Here is a 17,081-nt window from a genome sequence, read left to right as displayed (position 1 = left end):
GTTAATAATGCTATATTATACATGGGTACTTTTTTAGGGTGCTATATATTTGAAGACAGCTTTTTGTGAGATTGTAGTTAATGTATATCTAAATCCGAAGCTTTTTTTTTTTTTTGTGTTATATTTGGAGTAATGAAAAAGGATCAAAAGGGCGCTAACTGGACAATTTAGTGAAATGTGAACCAAACTAAGAGAAAAAAAATAACTTAATTAAATTGATAGGTGAATAATTACATAGATTAAAACATCTAATATATGATCAAATTCATGCAATGAAATGTGCACAGTAATCAAATTTCCAACCAATGCAATGTGTAATAAATTATCATGGATTAAAGTTCATTATTTCTGTGTATGGTCACCCTGAAATTAATTCTCCAACACCATGATACAATTTGATGTATCATCCACAATAATCGGTATCCGTCTCCTTCTCCTATCAAAAAGCTCTGCGAAATTGGCTCCGCCAAATGAGCCACAGAAGGCAGGTATAGTGTAGTATTGTTTTTTTATTATAAAAAAAAAAAAAAAAGCTGCACTTACATATGTACAATATGATGAGAATCGCCACATTAGCAGCTCTGAGTTCTGTAAACTATCCTGCACCGATGTCTGACTAGCAGCGGCGTGCGTTACAAGGACCCGCAGAAGTGAAGGGCTCCTGTGTGTATGCGTCTCAAGCCCCTCTTCTATTCATTTCACACGGTGAACGCGTCTTTAGGTAGGCACTTCCTGATGATGCGTGCACTGCGTGAAATGCATAGAACAGAGGCTTGAGACACATATTGTACAAATGTAATATTGTAATATGTGATATTGTACACATGTAAGTGCAGCCTTTTTTTTATATAATAAAAAACAATACTACACTATACCTGCCTTCTGTGGCTCCTTTGGCGGAGCCAATTTCACAGAGCCTTTTTATGGAAGAAGGAGACTGTTACTGATTATTGTGGATGATACATCAAATTGGAGAGTTTTGACTTACACACTCATGCTTGATGGTGATCTGGTCATGGCCGTAGCCATCCATATACTATGAGAGGAGAAGAGGTGGATGGTGAATATGGTGGAGATTGACCTATGAGTTGATTGAAGTGGCATTTCTAATACCTACATTTGATGGTCACTTGTTGGCCAGATACATCTGGTGAGCGCAATTCAAATCTCACTTCGGTTGGAGCACTGTTATTTTGGAGCATTGGAGCACTTTTTTAGGATCATGGTGTTGGAGAATTAATTTCATGGTGACCATACACAGAAATCATGGACCATACACAGAAATCATGAACTTTAATCAAGTATTGATTTGTATTGGTTTGACATTTCATTGCATGAATTTGATCATATATTAGATGTTTTCATTTATTTATTTATGTAATTATTCACCTATCGATTTAACTACTGTATTTATTGGCTTATAACATGCACCTTAACTTTAAGATGGAAGTTTCAGGAAAAAAACTTTCCACAGCCCCCTGCATGGTACACACAGCCCCCCTGCATAACACACGGACCCCCCACATAATACATGGACCCCTTTCATTCTAAAGCCCCCCCTCCTCCACTGCACTACCAGGAGACACCCAGTCTCCTGGGACGGCATTGCCAGCATGCTCTGGAGTATAGAGGGCATCGCTGCCGGCCCCTTCTGGTGCGCCGCTTCTCCTGTGTCACTCAGTATGGATCGGCGCTTCTGATTACTTCCATTGGTGCCGTGGACCCTGTCATGTGACTGCTCTCCTCTTTCATTGACTGTCACATGACTGTTCTCCAATCAAAAGCTACACTCGAGGAGGCAAAGCGGGAGGAGGAGAGCGGCCAGAACGAGCAGCGTTGGTGGAGGAATTTGGAGGTTTGGATTTGCATTGATAGTGGCACGGGGGAGCGGTGTGTAGGAGGGGGCTGGCAGTGGTGTTTTCTGGAGTTTGGAGTGTGTCGGCAGCACTGTCCCAGGGCCAGGAGAGGGGTGGCGGCCTGACACCCACCCATTGGGTGGCACCCGGGGTGGACCGTTGGTAAAATAAAAACAGATGTCAGCGTGTAACACGCAGGCACGGTTTACCCTCTGTTTTCAGGGTAAAAAAGTGCGTGTTTATATACCGATAAATACGGTAGGTTATTTATTCTCTAAATTTGGTTCACATTTCACTAAATTGTCCAGTTTGAGTCCTTTTGATCCTTTTTAATTACTTATTAGTAAACACTAATTTTAGGAGCAGCACTGGCATACATTATTGCACCAGTTTGAAGTTGGCGCCGTTTCCCTTGTTTATATATGGAGTAATGAATGGTTGAAACCCCTGTCAGTTTTTGTAGTCTGTGGAAGATTTCCCTTAATTTCTTGTCTAAGTAACCAGGAATAAGGAAATATCTAAACAGTTCTCACCTGAAAACATAGTGCTCATTGGAAGATTTCCCCTCCTATTTCGGTTCCAGCGACAAGTTAAACTTGAGCGACTAAATCGCCCTCTCAGGGCACAGGCAACAACGAAAACATTGACATGTTCCCATTATTCCCTTCTATAATTGTATCTAGAGAAGCTTCCAAAGCGCTATCAGCAGCTGCTGTAGACTTCACCAATGTAACATTTGTTGATCATTGAAATAAATTCCAAGAAAATTCCACTGCTAATGAACACCGTTTTTGTACTTTGAAAGAGCAAGAAATGCAGAAAAAAAACTAGTGTGCTCATAGTCTTAATGAAATATTTAGACTATTGTGAATGTTGGGTTTTAACCACTTAAGGACCAGCTGCCATCATTTTATGATGGTACTTTTACGCTAAATACCGTTGTTATGACAGCAGCTAGCTGCCTTAACCCCGGTATTTTTAAAAACGGCCGGCGGTACTCTTTCATATAAAAAAATCTGTTGCGAGATCGGGGGGCGCAGAGGGTCCCCTTCCCGACGCGTCGCCTCCGTCCCCTACTGGAGCCGTTAGTAGCAGCGGAGACGATCGCGCCTGCTCCCCTCACAGCCTGGATCCCGAGTGAGGGAAAGATGGCCTCCACTCGGCTCCATGGCATTGGAGGGCGGAAGCGACATCAAACGTCACTTCCGCCCAATGCTCTTAAAAGGGATGTTTACATTCCTTGCAATAGGAATAAAAGTGACCCCAATTTTTTTTTTTTTTTTTTAAAGGACAGTGTAAAAATAAAAAAAAGTTAAATAAGAAAAAATTAATTTAAAGCGCCCCGTCCTGTTGAGCTTGTGCACAGAAGCAAAGTCACACCCGCATATGAAAACTGTGTTCAAAACACACATGTGTGGTATCATCGCGTAATCGGATCGAGAGCAATAATTCTAGCACTAGAGCTCCTCTGTAACTCAAAACTGTTAACCTGTAGAAGTTTTTAAACATCGCGAATGGAGATTTTTAAGTGCCAAAGTTTGTTGCCATTCTACAAGCAGGCGCAGTTTTGAAGCGTGACATGTTGGGTATCATTTTACTCAGCGTAACATTATTTTTCATAATATTGAAAAAAATTGGGCTAACTTTACTGTTTTATTTTTTTTATTCAAAAAAGTGTAGCTTGTAAGACCGCTGCGCAAATACGGTGTGACATAAAGTATTGCAACAACCACCTTACGAGAGTCTCTGGGTCATCTGGTTTACCACCGGTGAGGAGATTTTCTGCTCCATGAACCCCATAGTGTTCCCAATTGGGAGTATGAAGATCTGGCGTTGTTTCTTGGTTTTTAAAAGAAATATATATGATATTGTTGCTTTGTCTTTTAGATGTAACTTATCTTTTTGTATGTTTTGTTCAGAATCATCTGATTCTTCATCAGTTGAAAGAAAAGCAAGAAGAATTAGTGTGACCTCAAATAAAAAACCTGAGCCTCCTGATATCCCTAATCCTGGTGCTGGGGATATCGGTATGTATCCTTCTGCTTTTCTTTTCACCTAGCATTTATTAAAGTGGAACTTTTAGTCAGAAAATTATGTCCTGCTAGATCACTTCAGGCTGGCCACTTTTGCAGGTATAGGTATGTAAAACATTAAAAATGAAGTGCCTATACTGTTCAAAAGCCACTAATACTGTCTTACCCTGTTCTGCACATGCTCAGTTGCTCTGTTTTTTGGCACTGTGCCGAAAATGTAGAGGCCGTTCTGCTGACAGCCTAAAGGTTTACTGCTATTCAGGGGCCCTGGGCTTCAGCAAAATGGCAGCCTCCAGCAAAAAAAAAAAAAAAAACAGTAACAACGCTGGAGGCAGTTTACAGCATACACAAATTTTGGTTATTGGCATAATTATTAATGTGGAATGCATTTTTATTAAGTAAAGGGTAATGTTCCACTTTAAGTAAAAAGAAAAAAAAATGTAATCAGTTTCAATACACACCAGCAGAACAGGGCAAATGAGAGTAGTGAAGTTATGATGTATAAAGTATAATGAAATGCTCTTGCTGCTGACAATATGTTATCCTTTCACCAACTATGAACATTAAGCCAAATGTTGGCCCATGCTAACATGATACAGTTGTAGGCCCAAGCTACTTTTATACCTAACTTGATGTTCCTTTGTCAGCCTTCATATGGAAATCCTTCTGTTTTTACCTTATCCTGAGGGTTTTTGCCAACTTCTGGATCTATCACAGAAAAAGTTGGGATGTGTCACACCAGGCAGGGTTTTTCTAGTTTTATAGCTTTAGAAATCATCTTCCCACTTAAAGGGTAACTCCACTTTCATGGGGGGGGGGGGGGGGATGGCAAATAAAGAGCAAATATAGCGTATACAATTGTGACACAAATATTGTAATTGAATGTTATTAAAAATTACCTTTCAATCTGCAAACTCTAAAATGCAATGCAACATGGCTACCTGGAGGTGTTCTGTACACACAATGTATCCAGAATGCCCCCCCCCCCCCCCCCCCCCCCCCCCCCCCGAAACATAATTTCCTGCTTGTGTGATTTGCTCGCTGATTTTCCCAGAAGTCTTCCCTATGATACAAGTCAGATTTCAGGCATCCTTTACAACAAAAATCAAATTTTTGGCAAGATACTCCCAATAGGAAATAACATCTAAAGGGATGCAGGCCCAGCAGCTTTCCTCATTGGTGCCCTGCAGGTGCAGCAGCTGACTGAGAATTATGAAATCACTCCCATTAGACTTACTTTCCCACATGGACACAGACAAACACACAATGATTTCTTTAGAATAACAAAAGGTAGGAATCTGCAACAATGTTTGTTAAAATCCTTGTAATGTACATAGAAAAACCAGAGGGGATTTTTTTTTGTTTTTTTTTTCTCAACAAAAGTGGAGTTACTCTTTAAGGCTCATTTTCCATTCTTAGGTGATAGAATCGGAACCTTTTCTCTTTTTTTTCGTTCTGCTTTTATAGCCCATCTATTTTACCCTTTCCTGTGAAAGCAAGGTACCAAACCTCTTGGCCATAAAAGGGTTAAAACAAGCTTGTGACTTGGGGATCTAATTTCTTCCCACTATGTTTTGGAATTTAAGAAATCTGCTGGTATTTTAGGGAGTTTAAACATGGAGCTTTGTAATGGTGCACTAGATACATTATTGTACAGGTCAACAGGGTTAATGTACAGGTCACATAGAGAGAAAGGTTGGTGATAGATTTGTAGGGGAGGTGGGGGTGAAAGGGTTAAAAAAAAAAAAAAATGACCTCATACTCAGTAGAAATAAATAAATGGATCACCAGCTTCTATTGCAGGTGCATCTATTCATATCCCATTCAACTACATACCCATCTATTCATATCCCATTCAACTGCAGGACCATCTATTCATATCCCATTCATAATGGACTAGGATCAAAAATGTAAACCATAGCACATGATCATTGTGATTTGCTATAACAGCCATCACAAGGTACAAAACTCTAATCTGCTCACTACACTAGACTGGGATGTCTAATGATGGCTCAGCACAAGCAATTCATAGACTCGACAACTGTCCAAAGGTATTTTCTCCATCCACATTTATAAATGGTGCTGAGAAAATAACAGCTCTCCATTTATATGTTGGTAGAAGATAGGAGTTTCAGATATAAACAGCTGAGATCAAAGAAACTGTTCATGGGACAGCTAATTTGGACAATCCACATAACAATGCATTATAGAAAAGTGACGGGAACAAAGCTGTTGCTGAAAATACCCATATCAGCTCTCATTTGAAGCTTGCCAGAAAACAAATGGGAGTCAACATGAAAATGCAAAAGGTTTACTAGTCTTATAAGATCAATATTGAAGTTTATTGCCTTCACACAAAATGTGTGACATAAAGCCACGTTTATGAAGCAGTGGAAAATATCCACTGCTGAGTTCCCTGGCATTCGTGGAGGTCGTTCTCCTCTGGATGCCTGTTTACGAAGCAGTGTAGATCACTTCTCCTTTTGTGCGATCTACAAATGCTTCCAACAGTGGTGAACGCCCCTGGTTCTGGAATCTCGTGAGACATAGCGAGATTACGGTACCAGAAATTAACCGAAACACTCGAGGGGTCTGTTTTATTAAGCAGTGATAAATTACCGCTGCTCAGTACACACATTCTCAGAGGAGACTGCCCTCCTAAGTTATAGTAAAATATATATATATATATATATATATAAAATATATATATATATATATATATATATATATATATATATATATATATATTAATTATACACACACATTATATATATATATATATATATATATATATATAATCTCACATACACACACATTGCCTTGAAAAAGTATTCATACCCCTTAAAATTTTCCACATTTTGTCATGTTACAACCAAAAGTGTATTTTATAAATATGTGAAAAGTGTGGCATGCATTTGTATTCAACCCCTGAGTCAATACTTTGTAGAGCCACCTTTCACTGCAACTACAGCTGCAAGTCTTTTTGGGGATGTCTCTACAAGCTTTGCACATCTAGAGAGTAAAACGTTTGTCCATTCTTCTTTGCAAAATAGCTGAAGCTCTTTCAGATTGGATGTAGAGCGTCTGTGAACAGCAATTTTCAAGTCTTGCAACAGATTCTTAATTGGATTTAGGTCTGGACTTTGACTTGGCCATTCTAACACATGAATATGCTTTGATCTAAATCATTCCATTGTAGCTCTGACTGTATGTTTAGGGTCATTTTCCTGCTGGAAGATGACCATCCGCCCCAGTCTCAAGTCTTTTGTTGACTCTAACAGTTGACTCTAACAGTTTTTCTTCTACGATTGCCCTATATTTGGCTACATCCATCTTCCCATCTACTCTAACCAGCTTCCCCGTCCTTGCTGAAGAACAGCATCCCCACAACATAATACTGCCACCACCATGTTTCACAATGGGGATGGTGAGTTCGGGGTGATGTGCAGTGTTAGTTTTCCGACTTTTGGTCTCATCTGACCAGAACACCTTCTTCCACATGGTTGCTGTGTCCCCCAGATGGCATCTCGCAAACTGCAAACAGGACTAATGGCTTTCTTTCAAAAATGGCTTTTTTCTTACCACTCTTCCATAAAGGCCAAATTTGTGGAGTGCACTACTAATAGTTGTCCTGTGGACAGATTCTCCCACCTGAGCTGTGGATCATTGCAGCTCTTCCAGAGTTACCATGGGCCTCTTGGCTGATTCTCTGTTTAATACTCTCCTTGCCCGGCCTATCAGTTTAGGTGGACAGCCATTTCTTGGTAGGTTTGCAGTTGTGCCATACTCCTTTCCATTTTCGAGTGATGGATTGAACAGTGCTCCATGAGATGTTCAAAGCTGGGGATTTCATAACCTAACTCTGCTTTAAACTTCTCCACAACTTTATCCCTGACCTGTCTTGTGTGTTCTCTGGCCTTCATGATGCTGTTTTGTTCACCAAGATTCTCTAACAAACATCCGATGGCTTCACCAAACAGGGGTATTTATACTGAGATTGAATTACACAAAGGTGTATTTACTTATTAGGTGACTTCTGAAGGTAATTGGTTCCACTAGATTTTAGTTAGGGCGTATCAGGATAAAGGGGGCTGAATACAAATGCACGCCATACTTTTCAGATATTTGTAAAAAATGTTGAAAACCATTTATCATTTTCATTCCACTTCACAATTATGTGCCACTTTGTGTTGGTCTAGCACAAAAAATCCCAATAAAATACATTTACGTTTTTGGTTATAACATGACAAAATGTGGAAAATTTCAGATGGTATGAATACATTTTCAAAGCACTGTAGATAGAGATATTATAATTATATATATATATATATATATATATATATATATATACAGTGGGGACAGAAAGTATTCAGACCCCCTTAAATTTTTCACTCTGTTATGTTGCAGCCATTTGCTAAAATCATTTAAGTTCATTTTTTTCCTCATTAATATACACACAGCACCCCATATTGACAGAAAAACACAGAATTGATGAAAATTTTGCAGATTTATTAAAGAAAAACTGAAATATCACATGGTCCTAAGTATTAAGATCCTTTGCTCAGTATTTAGTAAAAGCACCCTTTTGATCTAATACAGCCATGAGTCTTTTTGGGAAAGGTGCAACAAGTTTTTCACACCTGGATTTGGGGATCCTCTGCCATTCCTCCTTGCAGATCCTCTCTAGTTCTGTCAGGTTGGATGGTAAACGTTGGTGGACAGCCATTTTTAGGTCTTTCCAGAGATGCTCAATTGGGTTTAAGTCAGAGCTCTGGCTGGGCCATTCAAGAACAGTCACGGAGGCCACTGTGCTCTTAGGAACCTTAAGTGCAGCAGAATTTTTTTGTATCCTTGGCCAGATCTGTGCTATGCCACAGTTCTGTCTCTGAGCTCTTCAGGCAGTGATTCTCATTTGCTCTGACATGCCCTGTGAGCTGTAAGGTCTTATATATAGACAGGTGTATGGCTTTCCTAATCAAGTCCAATCAGTATAATCAAACACAGCTGGACTCAAATGAAGGTGTAGAACCATCTCAAGGATGATCAGAAGAAATGGACAGCACCTGAGTTAAATATATGAGTGTCACAGCAAAGGGTCTGAATACTTAGGACCATGTGATATTTCAGTTTTTCTTTTTTAATAAATCTGCAAAAATGCCAACTCTGTGTTTTTCTGTCAATATGGGGTGCTGTGTGTACATTAATGAGGAAAAAAATGAACTTAAATGATTTTAGCAAATGGCTGCAATATAACAAAAAGTGAAAAATTTAAGGGGGTCTGAATACTTTCCGTCCCCACTGTATATATGTATGTATATGTGTGTGTGTGTGTGTGTGTGTATGTGTGTGTGTATATGTATATATACACACACGCACACGATGGGGTGACATGGTTACTGTCTTGGGGGGGGGAGTGATCGAGGTAGAAGGAAGTCAGTGATCTTCCTCCTTCCTCAGTTACCCCAGTATTCTCTCTGAGCTGGTGAATCGGGGAGTGTGAATTCTGACACAGATCGTCAGTGAAGTGCTGTGATCACAGCTTCATAAACTGTTCTTTTCTGTGTTAGTCAGTGACTGCTTCTCTGTGTGTGGAGATGATCGGCAGAGAGCATGTTTTCCCCCCAATGATCTGTTTCATAAACCGTTAATGAACTGAGATCAGCGGGGATCCTTGGGATCACCGCTGTTCAGTTTTATAAACGGACACCACTGAGAAGATCATCCTCGTGGTGAGTAATGGAGGTAGCAAATAATGTTGTAAGGATGCTTTTTAGCAAAACACACAGGGAAAACTAGTCAGGACTGATAGCAGGATGAAGGAATCTCAGTACAGGAAAACCGGTTTCATTCAGTAGGTGACCTGAGACTGGTACTGAAAGTAGCCTAAACAGATAGGCAAAGCTATGATGGTGTGGTTTTGCTGTGCATAGCAAGAACAAAGCTGTGGACAGAACCCAGCACAGCCCCCCATTAAAGGTTGCCTACAGTAAACTGTGGGGGGGGGGGGGGGGGCATACAAAAGATACAAAACCTATTACACTGCACAAGTAGAGAAAACAGTAGTGCTCGATCTGTATTGCAGGATGCTTCTACACAGAGGCAAAGTACAGGAGTTGTTTCATGCTGGATTACTGTACAGACATGGAAAAAACATGCAAAGGACACCCAGATTCAAGAATGAAAATACGTGGCTCTTGTAGGCATTTGTATATAGCCTGGACAATAAAAAAAAAAACAATATTCTATTCATGTACAGTGCCAGAGTAATTAAATTGTAAACATTCCAACTAAATCCATGTTAATTCCAGGTTATAAAACTGAAAAACTCATATCCACATGTAGGCATGACAGATTTGAAAGACTTGCCACATATTAAATGTGAAACCCTAGTAATCACTTCCTGCAAAAAATGTGTAACATTACATAACTTCGTTATAGTAGAAGGCCAAAAACATTTCCTCTACTTTTTGTTCCCAAGATGAGATCATTACAAGTCAAATGTTAGGGAGAATTTTTATCCTTTCCCTTGCCTGGTAAGACTGGATTATCACATTGCTCAAACTGATCATGATGTGTTGGGAAAATATCAACTTTTGTGGGAGATATTTCCTTTACAATTCCAAGAAGTATAAATGCTGTAGAGAAGTTCAGGGTACCGCCCCACAACTTACATCCGAAAATAAAATCTTGTTTGTTATTATGTGCCTACCAAGTTTTCTTTAAATAATGATGCTTGTGGTCCATGCACAAATTAAGCTGCCTAAAGGGATACTTCCAACCTTTGCAAAATTAAAATACAAAAAAAAAAAAATGCACTCATATTTGCACCCATATGTGCAGCCAAAACTACAGTTTTTTTGCAAATGAGCCTGCACAGCATTTCAACTGCGATTGGTGGATAACAGGTGCAGCGCACAGGCTCCTGCAGACTTTCTCCAGCTCAGGTCTGTACCAAGGTGGTGACTTTGTTACTGAGCTTGAGGAAGTGTTAATAGACTATGAGTGCGGTAATCACAGATGTCTGAATGAATAATATGGCTGTGCTGTATTTTTTCACTGCAGCTCACCACAACGCATATTGTGGGTACTGTACCACAGTTACATTGTGTATATGCAGTGGGTTGCCAACTAAAATTAATAGCAACATGCACACACATCATGTTGGGGTGCACTACGGTACCACAGCACATGAAGAATGGTCCTTCAAGAGAGCATACCTGGATAGAAATATAAGACCCAAGCATGTTCATTTCTTTTTGCTCAAACCCCAAGGAAGTAACCTTACTTTTTTGCCCAATTTTTAATGTTTAAACTGGAACAGGTGTGCAGTAATTCCAATCAGAAAAGTCCTAAATTCTATTTCCACTTTTACAGTCAAATTTGTTATGGTATGTGTTCCATTCACAAAGCATACCTAGAAATTATTTAGAAAAAAAATCTGACTTTTCTTGTTTCTTTGGAGCAATGTTATACAAAAGACTGTATGCTATTCTGAACAATTCCAAAGGCAATTAGAGGGACAAACTATAGGGAAAGTGCATTCAAGTGAAACTTCACTCTAGAATTACTCCTGAACAATTTGACTGGACAGCTAGAAACTGACGTCCAAAAACGTCAGTTTAGCCGCGTTTTAGCCACGTTTGCTTCTAGAAGCGTTTAAAAAAAAAAAAATGTTAACATGAAAAACGTCTGTAAACGAAACGCTGTTAAACGCGAGTTACCGTGTTTAGCAGCGTTTACAGGCTTTTACAGGCATTTGGCGTTTCAAATGCCTGTGAACATTCATTCTGAACGCATTCCAAAAAAATGCTTCTGAACTCAACTGCCTATAAACGACCCTGTGTACATGTACTGATAAGATGACATTGAGGAGAATTCAGGGGCAGCTTAAAAAAAATGCCCAACTGCTCCTAAATGCCCGTTTACCAGCAGCAGTGTACATGAGGCCTTACATGAAGACTTGGCTAGTGCACACAGAAGGGACCTTCCTGCGCCTTGAAGATGTCAATGTCTTTGATAGCATGAGGGGGGCTGAGCATCACCAGGAGTTGCATTGTGTCACTTGTATATGGCCAGCAACTCTCAGCCATGATCTTGGTATCATCGCTTCCCGACAAGACGTACAGCGGTCGCAAAGCAGTTATCGTTCATAGAGTAATTCATAGTTTTCATAGAGTAACTTCCACTTTAACGTACTGTGTACACCCGACTTCAGGTGTTTTAACACTTTGTCAGGACAGGGTGGGGTTGATTTAGGCTGGGTTGACACTATTGGTTCCCCGCATCCAATTTGCAATAGCAGGAGATTTCAACTGGCTCTCTATGCAGCCGGTTCACGTATCTCTGCTCCGGTGCGAATTTACACAGGAGCCCTGTGCATCTCTTGGTGCAATTCAGGTCCGACTTCAGCCAAAAATTTGGGCTGAAATCGTGCCTGAAACAATGAACGGGGATGCACCGGACCCCTGCTGTGAGCCGCATGTGAAGATGTGAACCCATCCTTACTAAAACTGGAGAGTGCAAAATCTAGTGCAGATCTGCATAGAAACCAATCCACTTCCAGGTTTCTTTGCCAAATCTTAATTGAACAAGCTGAAGTTAGAAGCTAATTGACTACCATGCACAGCTGTATAATATTTTACCCTCTCCAGTTTTAGTGAATCAACCTTGTTCTAATGTAGTTAACTGATAATGAGATTTAGTAGTACAATACAGACAGGGTTAATTTTGGTAAACCTACCTCCACAGCCCTCTCCTTAACATTAAATAGAAGGAAAAAGATAGATAGAAGACACTACAAGTAGGTAGCAATTGCTAATTGTTTTAGTTCTGCTATGTGATTAAGAAGATTACTGCAAAAGTAAAAAATACACTTTAACTCCTACCCCGCAAGCTTGCACCAGGCTACCAACACTATGTAGAGAAGCCAGAAGAAGGATAATTGGCCTGCAACTTCCACCTTTAAAAAATTAGCCACTGATTGTAGCTACAAATTCTGATCTCTTTCCTTTGAAAATTGTGTTACGATATTGAGATATTTCTGTGAATCTTGAATTCATTGAGAGCTAATTGAAAATGTGCCTATTTTCCAGCTCAACGGCACAGACCCAACCAGAGACAAGCAAGAGATGAAGATTTTGAAGGGTCTCCATGGAATTGCAATAGCTGTACTTTTCTCAATCACCCAGCACTAAACCGTTGCGAGCAGTGCGAGATGCCTCGGTTCACCTGAATCTGCTGCCAGCTGCTTCACTTTGCTTGAGGTTTTATACAGATACTATCTAGCATGCAAGGGAAAGTAGGGACCTTAATTCAGTGTATCAGCAAGCTGAGCCCAACTCCAGTGCCGCAGTTGGAAATGCTTTGTTCGCAAGCAAGACTCCTAATTTGCAGGTCAGCCCTGTTTGTGATCTACCAGATCGCCTCTCTGCATTTTGTGCGTAAATGATGGAGGTCTCAAAATGCTGGTCATTTTGGTTTCTTCTCCAGAAGACGAGATCTAGCAGAGGGGCATACGGGAATCACCATTTTGCAGACCAATTGTTTGGATGAATGAAGCGGAAGACAAATAAGATGAACAGAAAATAGTCTTTTTTTTTTTTTTTTTTTGCTTCCCAGAAGTATCCTACTGAATGAAGACTTTGGTGGGGAGATGGTGTTGTAGTATATGATATCTTATGAAGCATATTCAGAGAGAACTAATTGCTGCTTTCTTCAGGGTAATTAAGTCCATATGAAATTAAAACGATATGCTGTTATTCAATGTTGCTGTGAGAAATCAAGGTTTTAGCCTTACCTTTTTAGAGCACATCTGATGTATTAATGCAGTCCCCTTCTGTTTGTGTTGTGTTCAAGAAAGCTATATTGTCAGACTACTGGTTATGTTCACACATTTAATATATAACAAGCTGAAGATGGACATTTTACTGCATGTATTCAGTCTGTATTCCTGTTGAAGTGATTCCCAAAAGTTCTTTGGCACATTCAATGTGACCATTATGTATGATTACTCCTTAAAGAATCTGCAATACCTATGCCAAAACGCTCATTTTACTTTAGCGCATTCATTGAAATGTATACACTAATATATACTTACCAGACAGGAGTGGAAAAAAAACGGGCCACATATTCTTCTTTTACATAGGGCAGCATTATTATTTTTAATTTGTTCACTTAGTTGTGATAATTCACGGATAAGTGGACTTGTCCAGTCTTTTGTGTGTGTTTGCTTGTGTGTGTGTGTATGTATCTATATATATATATATATATATATGTATGTATGTGCGCGTGTGTTTATACATCCACATATACACAGGCATGCACATTTTCTGTGTATTATTTTTCTTCCTCCCTGATTTTCCCTCTTGTCCGTATCCCCCAGTCTCTTCCTCCCAACCTGCTGTTGAGCTTCCCATTTTGTGAAAATTGCTCGATGTTTACAGCACAGAAGGTACTTTGTGCCCTCAATGGACCCACTTGACTTCAATTAAAATGAAAACGCCAGAGTCGAAATAGCTGTGTTATTTGCACACTGTTAATGAACCTGCTTATAAAAGGGAAGGCAGATTTAGAAATGTTGTGCACTGCATTTTTTAAGGTATCATTTTTAACTTTTTTTTTTCTTTTTGTTAGAAAAAAAATACATAAAACTGAAAAGAATATATGGTTTAAAAATATAATGCTGGTACTTTAATGCATCTAAATTCCTGTATTGTAAAGGTGATTGGTTTGCATCCTGCAAGTGGCTGAAATAATAAAGCACCAATTGTTTTGTGAATCACAATATTCGCATTTTAGTAAATGTCTTGTTTACATTCTTCTATGTAAGATGCAATAAGTGTGATATGGGTAAATGTTCATACATATTTTCAGTTTAATTCCCCAAGGCATGAATGGCTACGGCTGCCCAGTTATCTAGATGTCCTTAGACCTCAAACATTACCGAAATACCTGGCCAGCTATGATTGCAAGACTGGAAAATCTTCATTGTGGAAACTTCTGTCTGCCTAAAAATGACCTGGAAACTTTTATAACGGTGTATTTACGCTTCACGTTTCTGAGGAAACCAGTTCTTTCTCAGTATCTTATTAAAGCTAGACTCCAGGCATGTAGCTAAATACATATGTTAAGTATACAGTGGGGAAAATAATTATTTGATCCCCTGCAGATTTTTTAAGTTTGTCCACTTACAAAGAAATTAAGGGTCTATCATTTTTATCATATGTGTAACTAATAGAGACAGAATATCAACCAAAAATCCAGAAAAAAACACATGATACAAATGCTATAAATTGATTTGCAGTTCAGGGAGTAAAATAAGTATATGATCCCCAAGCAAAACATGACTTTGTACTTGGTGGAGAAACCTATGTTGGCAAGCAGAGGTAAGACGTCTACTCTTTTTACAGATCTTCTCTACATCCTTAAGGTTTCTTTGCCGTCTCTTGGTAACTCGAATTTTCAGCTCCCTCCTTAAATTTTGTATAGAATTAAGGTTTGGAGACTGGTTAGGCCACTCCATGACCTTAATGTGCTTCTTCCTGAGCCACTCCTTTGCTACCTTGGCGGTATGTTTTTGGTTATTCTCATGCTGGAAGACCCATCCACGACCCATCTTCAGTGTTCAGGCTGAGGGAAGAAGGTTCTCATCCAAGATTTTACAATGCATAGCCCCTTCCATTGGCCCCTCAATGCTGCAAAGTCAGACCTGTACTTTTAACAGACAAACAGCCCAAAAGCATAATGTTTCCATCTCCATGCTTGACTGTAGGGATGGCGTTCTTGGGGTTTTTTTCTTAGGGTCATTTCTTCCTCCAAGCACGGCGAGTCAAATTAATGCCAAAGAGCTCAATTTCCCCTTTCGTCTTTCAGGACAGCCACCATGAGAGATAGTCTCCTCCTCTTCCTCTTAGGAAACACTGCGCCAGCCCATAAATTCTCACTTCCCCCTGCCAGACCTCAGTATTAGTGTTTCCTCCGGTGGGGAGACACTGTGCAAGGAACCAGGCTTTTCAGTCAGGGGACTGTGGCTGTTATTTGTTTTTTTTTTTGAGCCTGTTAATGGGAGCAGGGGCTTCTTATGGGCATGGGGGGGACTTACCCCTCGATTCAGTGGCCACCACTTCCTTGCTGAGCGCAGCTTCAGGCTGTGGGGGTTCCCTATCGCGGTCACAGGGCTGCAGCAGGCTGGCGTCCGCCCTTCCTGTATACTTTACAGGCCGCTCTCTTTTTGGAACTAGGCGGGCCGGACGACGGGCGACGTCATTTCCGGCGGAAGGGCGGGGGCTTGCCTTTGAACTGCGGCTTCCGGTTCCGGGTCGCAGGGCTGATAGGGAAGCCAGGCACAGGCTGGAGACGAGTCTGGGACGCGCACAGGCAGCGTTGGACTCGGTAGTAGCAACCACCTGCAAGTCATGTCGGAAGCGGATGCTCAACCAACGGACACTACCTCCAGCCTTCCTAAGGTAAGAGTGCCTTGGGGAAAAGTACTCTTTACCTAGGATTGTCCCTCCATGTATGGTTCCTGTCATGGGGGGGCAGATACCCTGGGTGGTCAGGGGAGGGAGGCTCAGATCCCCATAGATGAAGGAGGGTCTAGTGCACTCCCAGGGTTGTATCCTTGTTTTTTAAAAAAAAAAAAAAAAAAAAAGTGACAAAAATGTTTGTTTTTCCTTTCTTGTATTTCAGAAAGCTACAGAAAAATCTAAGTCTACCCATAGCTCTAAGAGGAGGTGTGCCTCTTGCAGGGACACATTAGGGGAGGCATGGACAAAGGTCTTGTGTAGGGAGTGCATAGACTCCCTTGTTAAGGAGAGGGACTCTGAACAGGAGTCAGGACTTGCAGCCTCAGTTAAAGAGCTCTCGTCCACCTTTTCTTCATTTAAAGCCTTATTTGAAAGGTTTCAACCTCCCATTAGTCCAGCTCCCCAGGATACAGCCCCGCCTCAGGCGCAGGTCTCTGCTCCTGCCCAACCTGCAACTTCAGTTAGGGCAGAGGAAGCTCCAGGGCCTTCCGGAGTGGAACTAAGACAGCCAGATAGTTCCTCCTCCGATTCCCAGGATGGTTCAGAGGGGGAGGACCAGGACGGGGAGTCCAGGAGATCCTCCAGATATAAATTATCCCTAGAGGAGGTAGAGGACCTCTTAGGGGCTATTTATACAACCCTCGGTATTCAGGAGGACAGGAAACCCC

General features: G+C 40.6%; 1 protein-coding gene across 3 annotated transcripts in view; it reads left to right on the top strand.

The window, feature by feature from the left end:
* TAB3 (TGF-beta activated kinase 1 (MAP3K7) binding protein 3) overlaps positions 1 to 14,672 on the top strand; it is a 109,807-nt gene extending 95,135 nt beyond the window's left edge. For all 3 annotated transcript variants that reach the window (XM_073614838.1, XM_073614836.1, XM_073614837.1), the window contains 2 exons: positions 3,776 to 3,883; positions 12,982 to 14,672. In XM_073614838.1, coding sequence (XP_073470939.1) covers positions 3,776 to 3,883; positions 12,982 to 13,121 — 248 coding nt within the window. In that variant the 3' untranslated portion in view covers positions 13,122 to 14,672. The remainder of the gene's footprint in view (positions 1 to 3,775; positions 3,884 to 12,981) is intronic.
* Positions 14,673 to 17,081: the final 2,409 nt, after the last annotated feature.

The sequence above is a fragment of the Aquarana catesbeiana genome, linkage group LG02, assembly GCF_042186555.1.
Source record: "Aquarana catesbeiana isolate 2022-GZ linkage group LG02, ASM4218655v1, whole genome shotgun sequence".
In the NCBI taxonomy this organism is placed as follows: Eukaryota; Metazoa; Chordata; class Amphibia; order Anura; family Ranidae; genus Aquarana; species Aquarana catesbeiana.
This window is presented reverse-complemented; position numbering and strand designations above follow the sequence as displayed.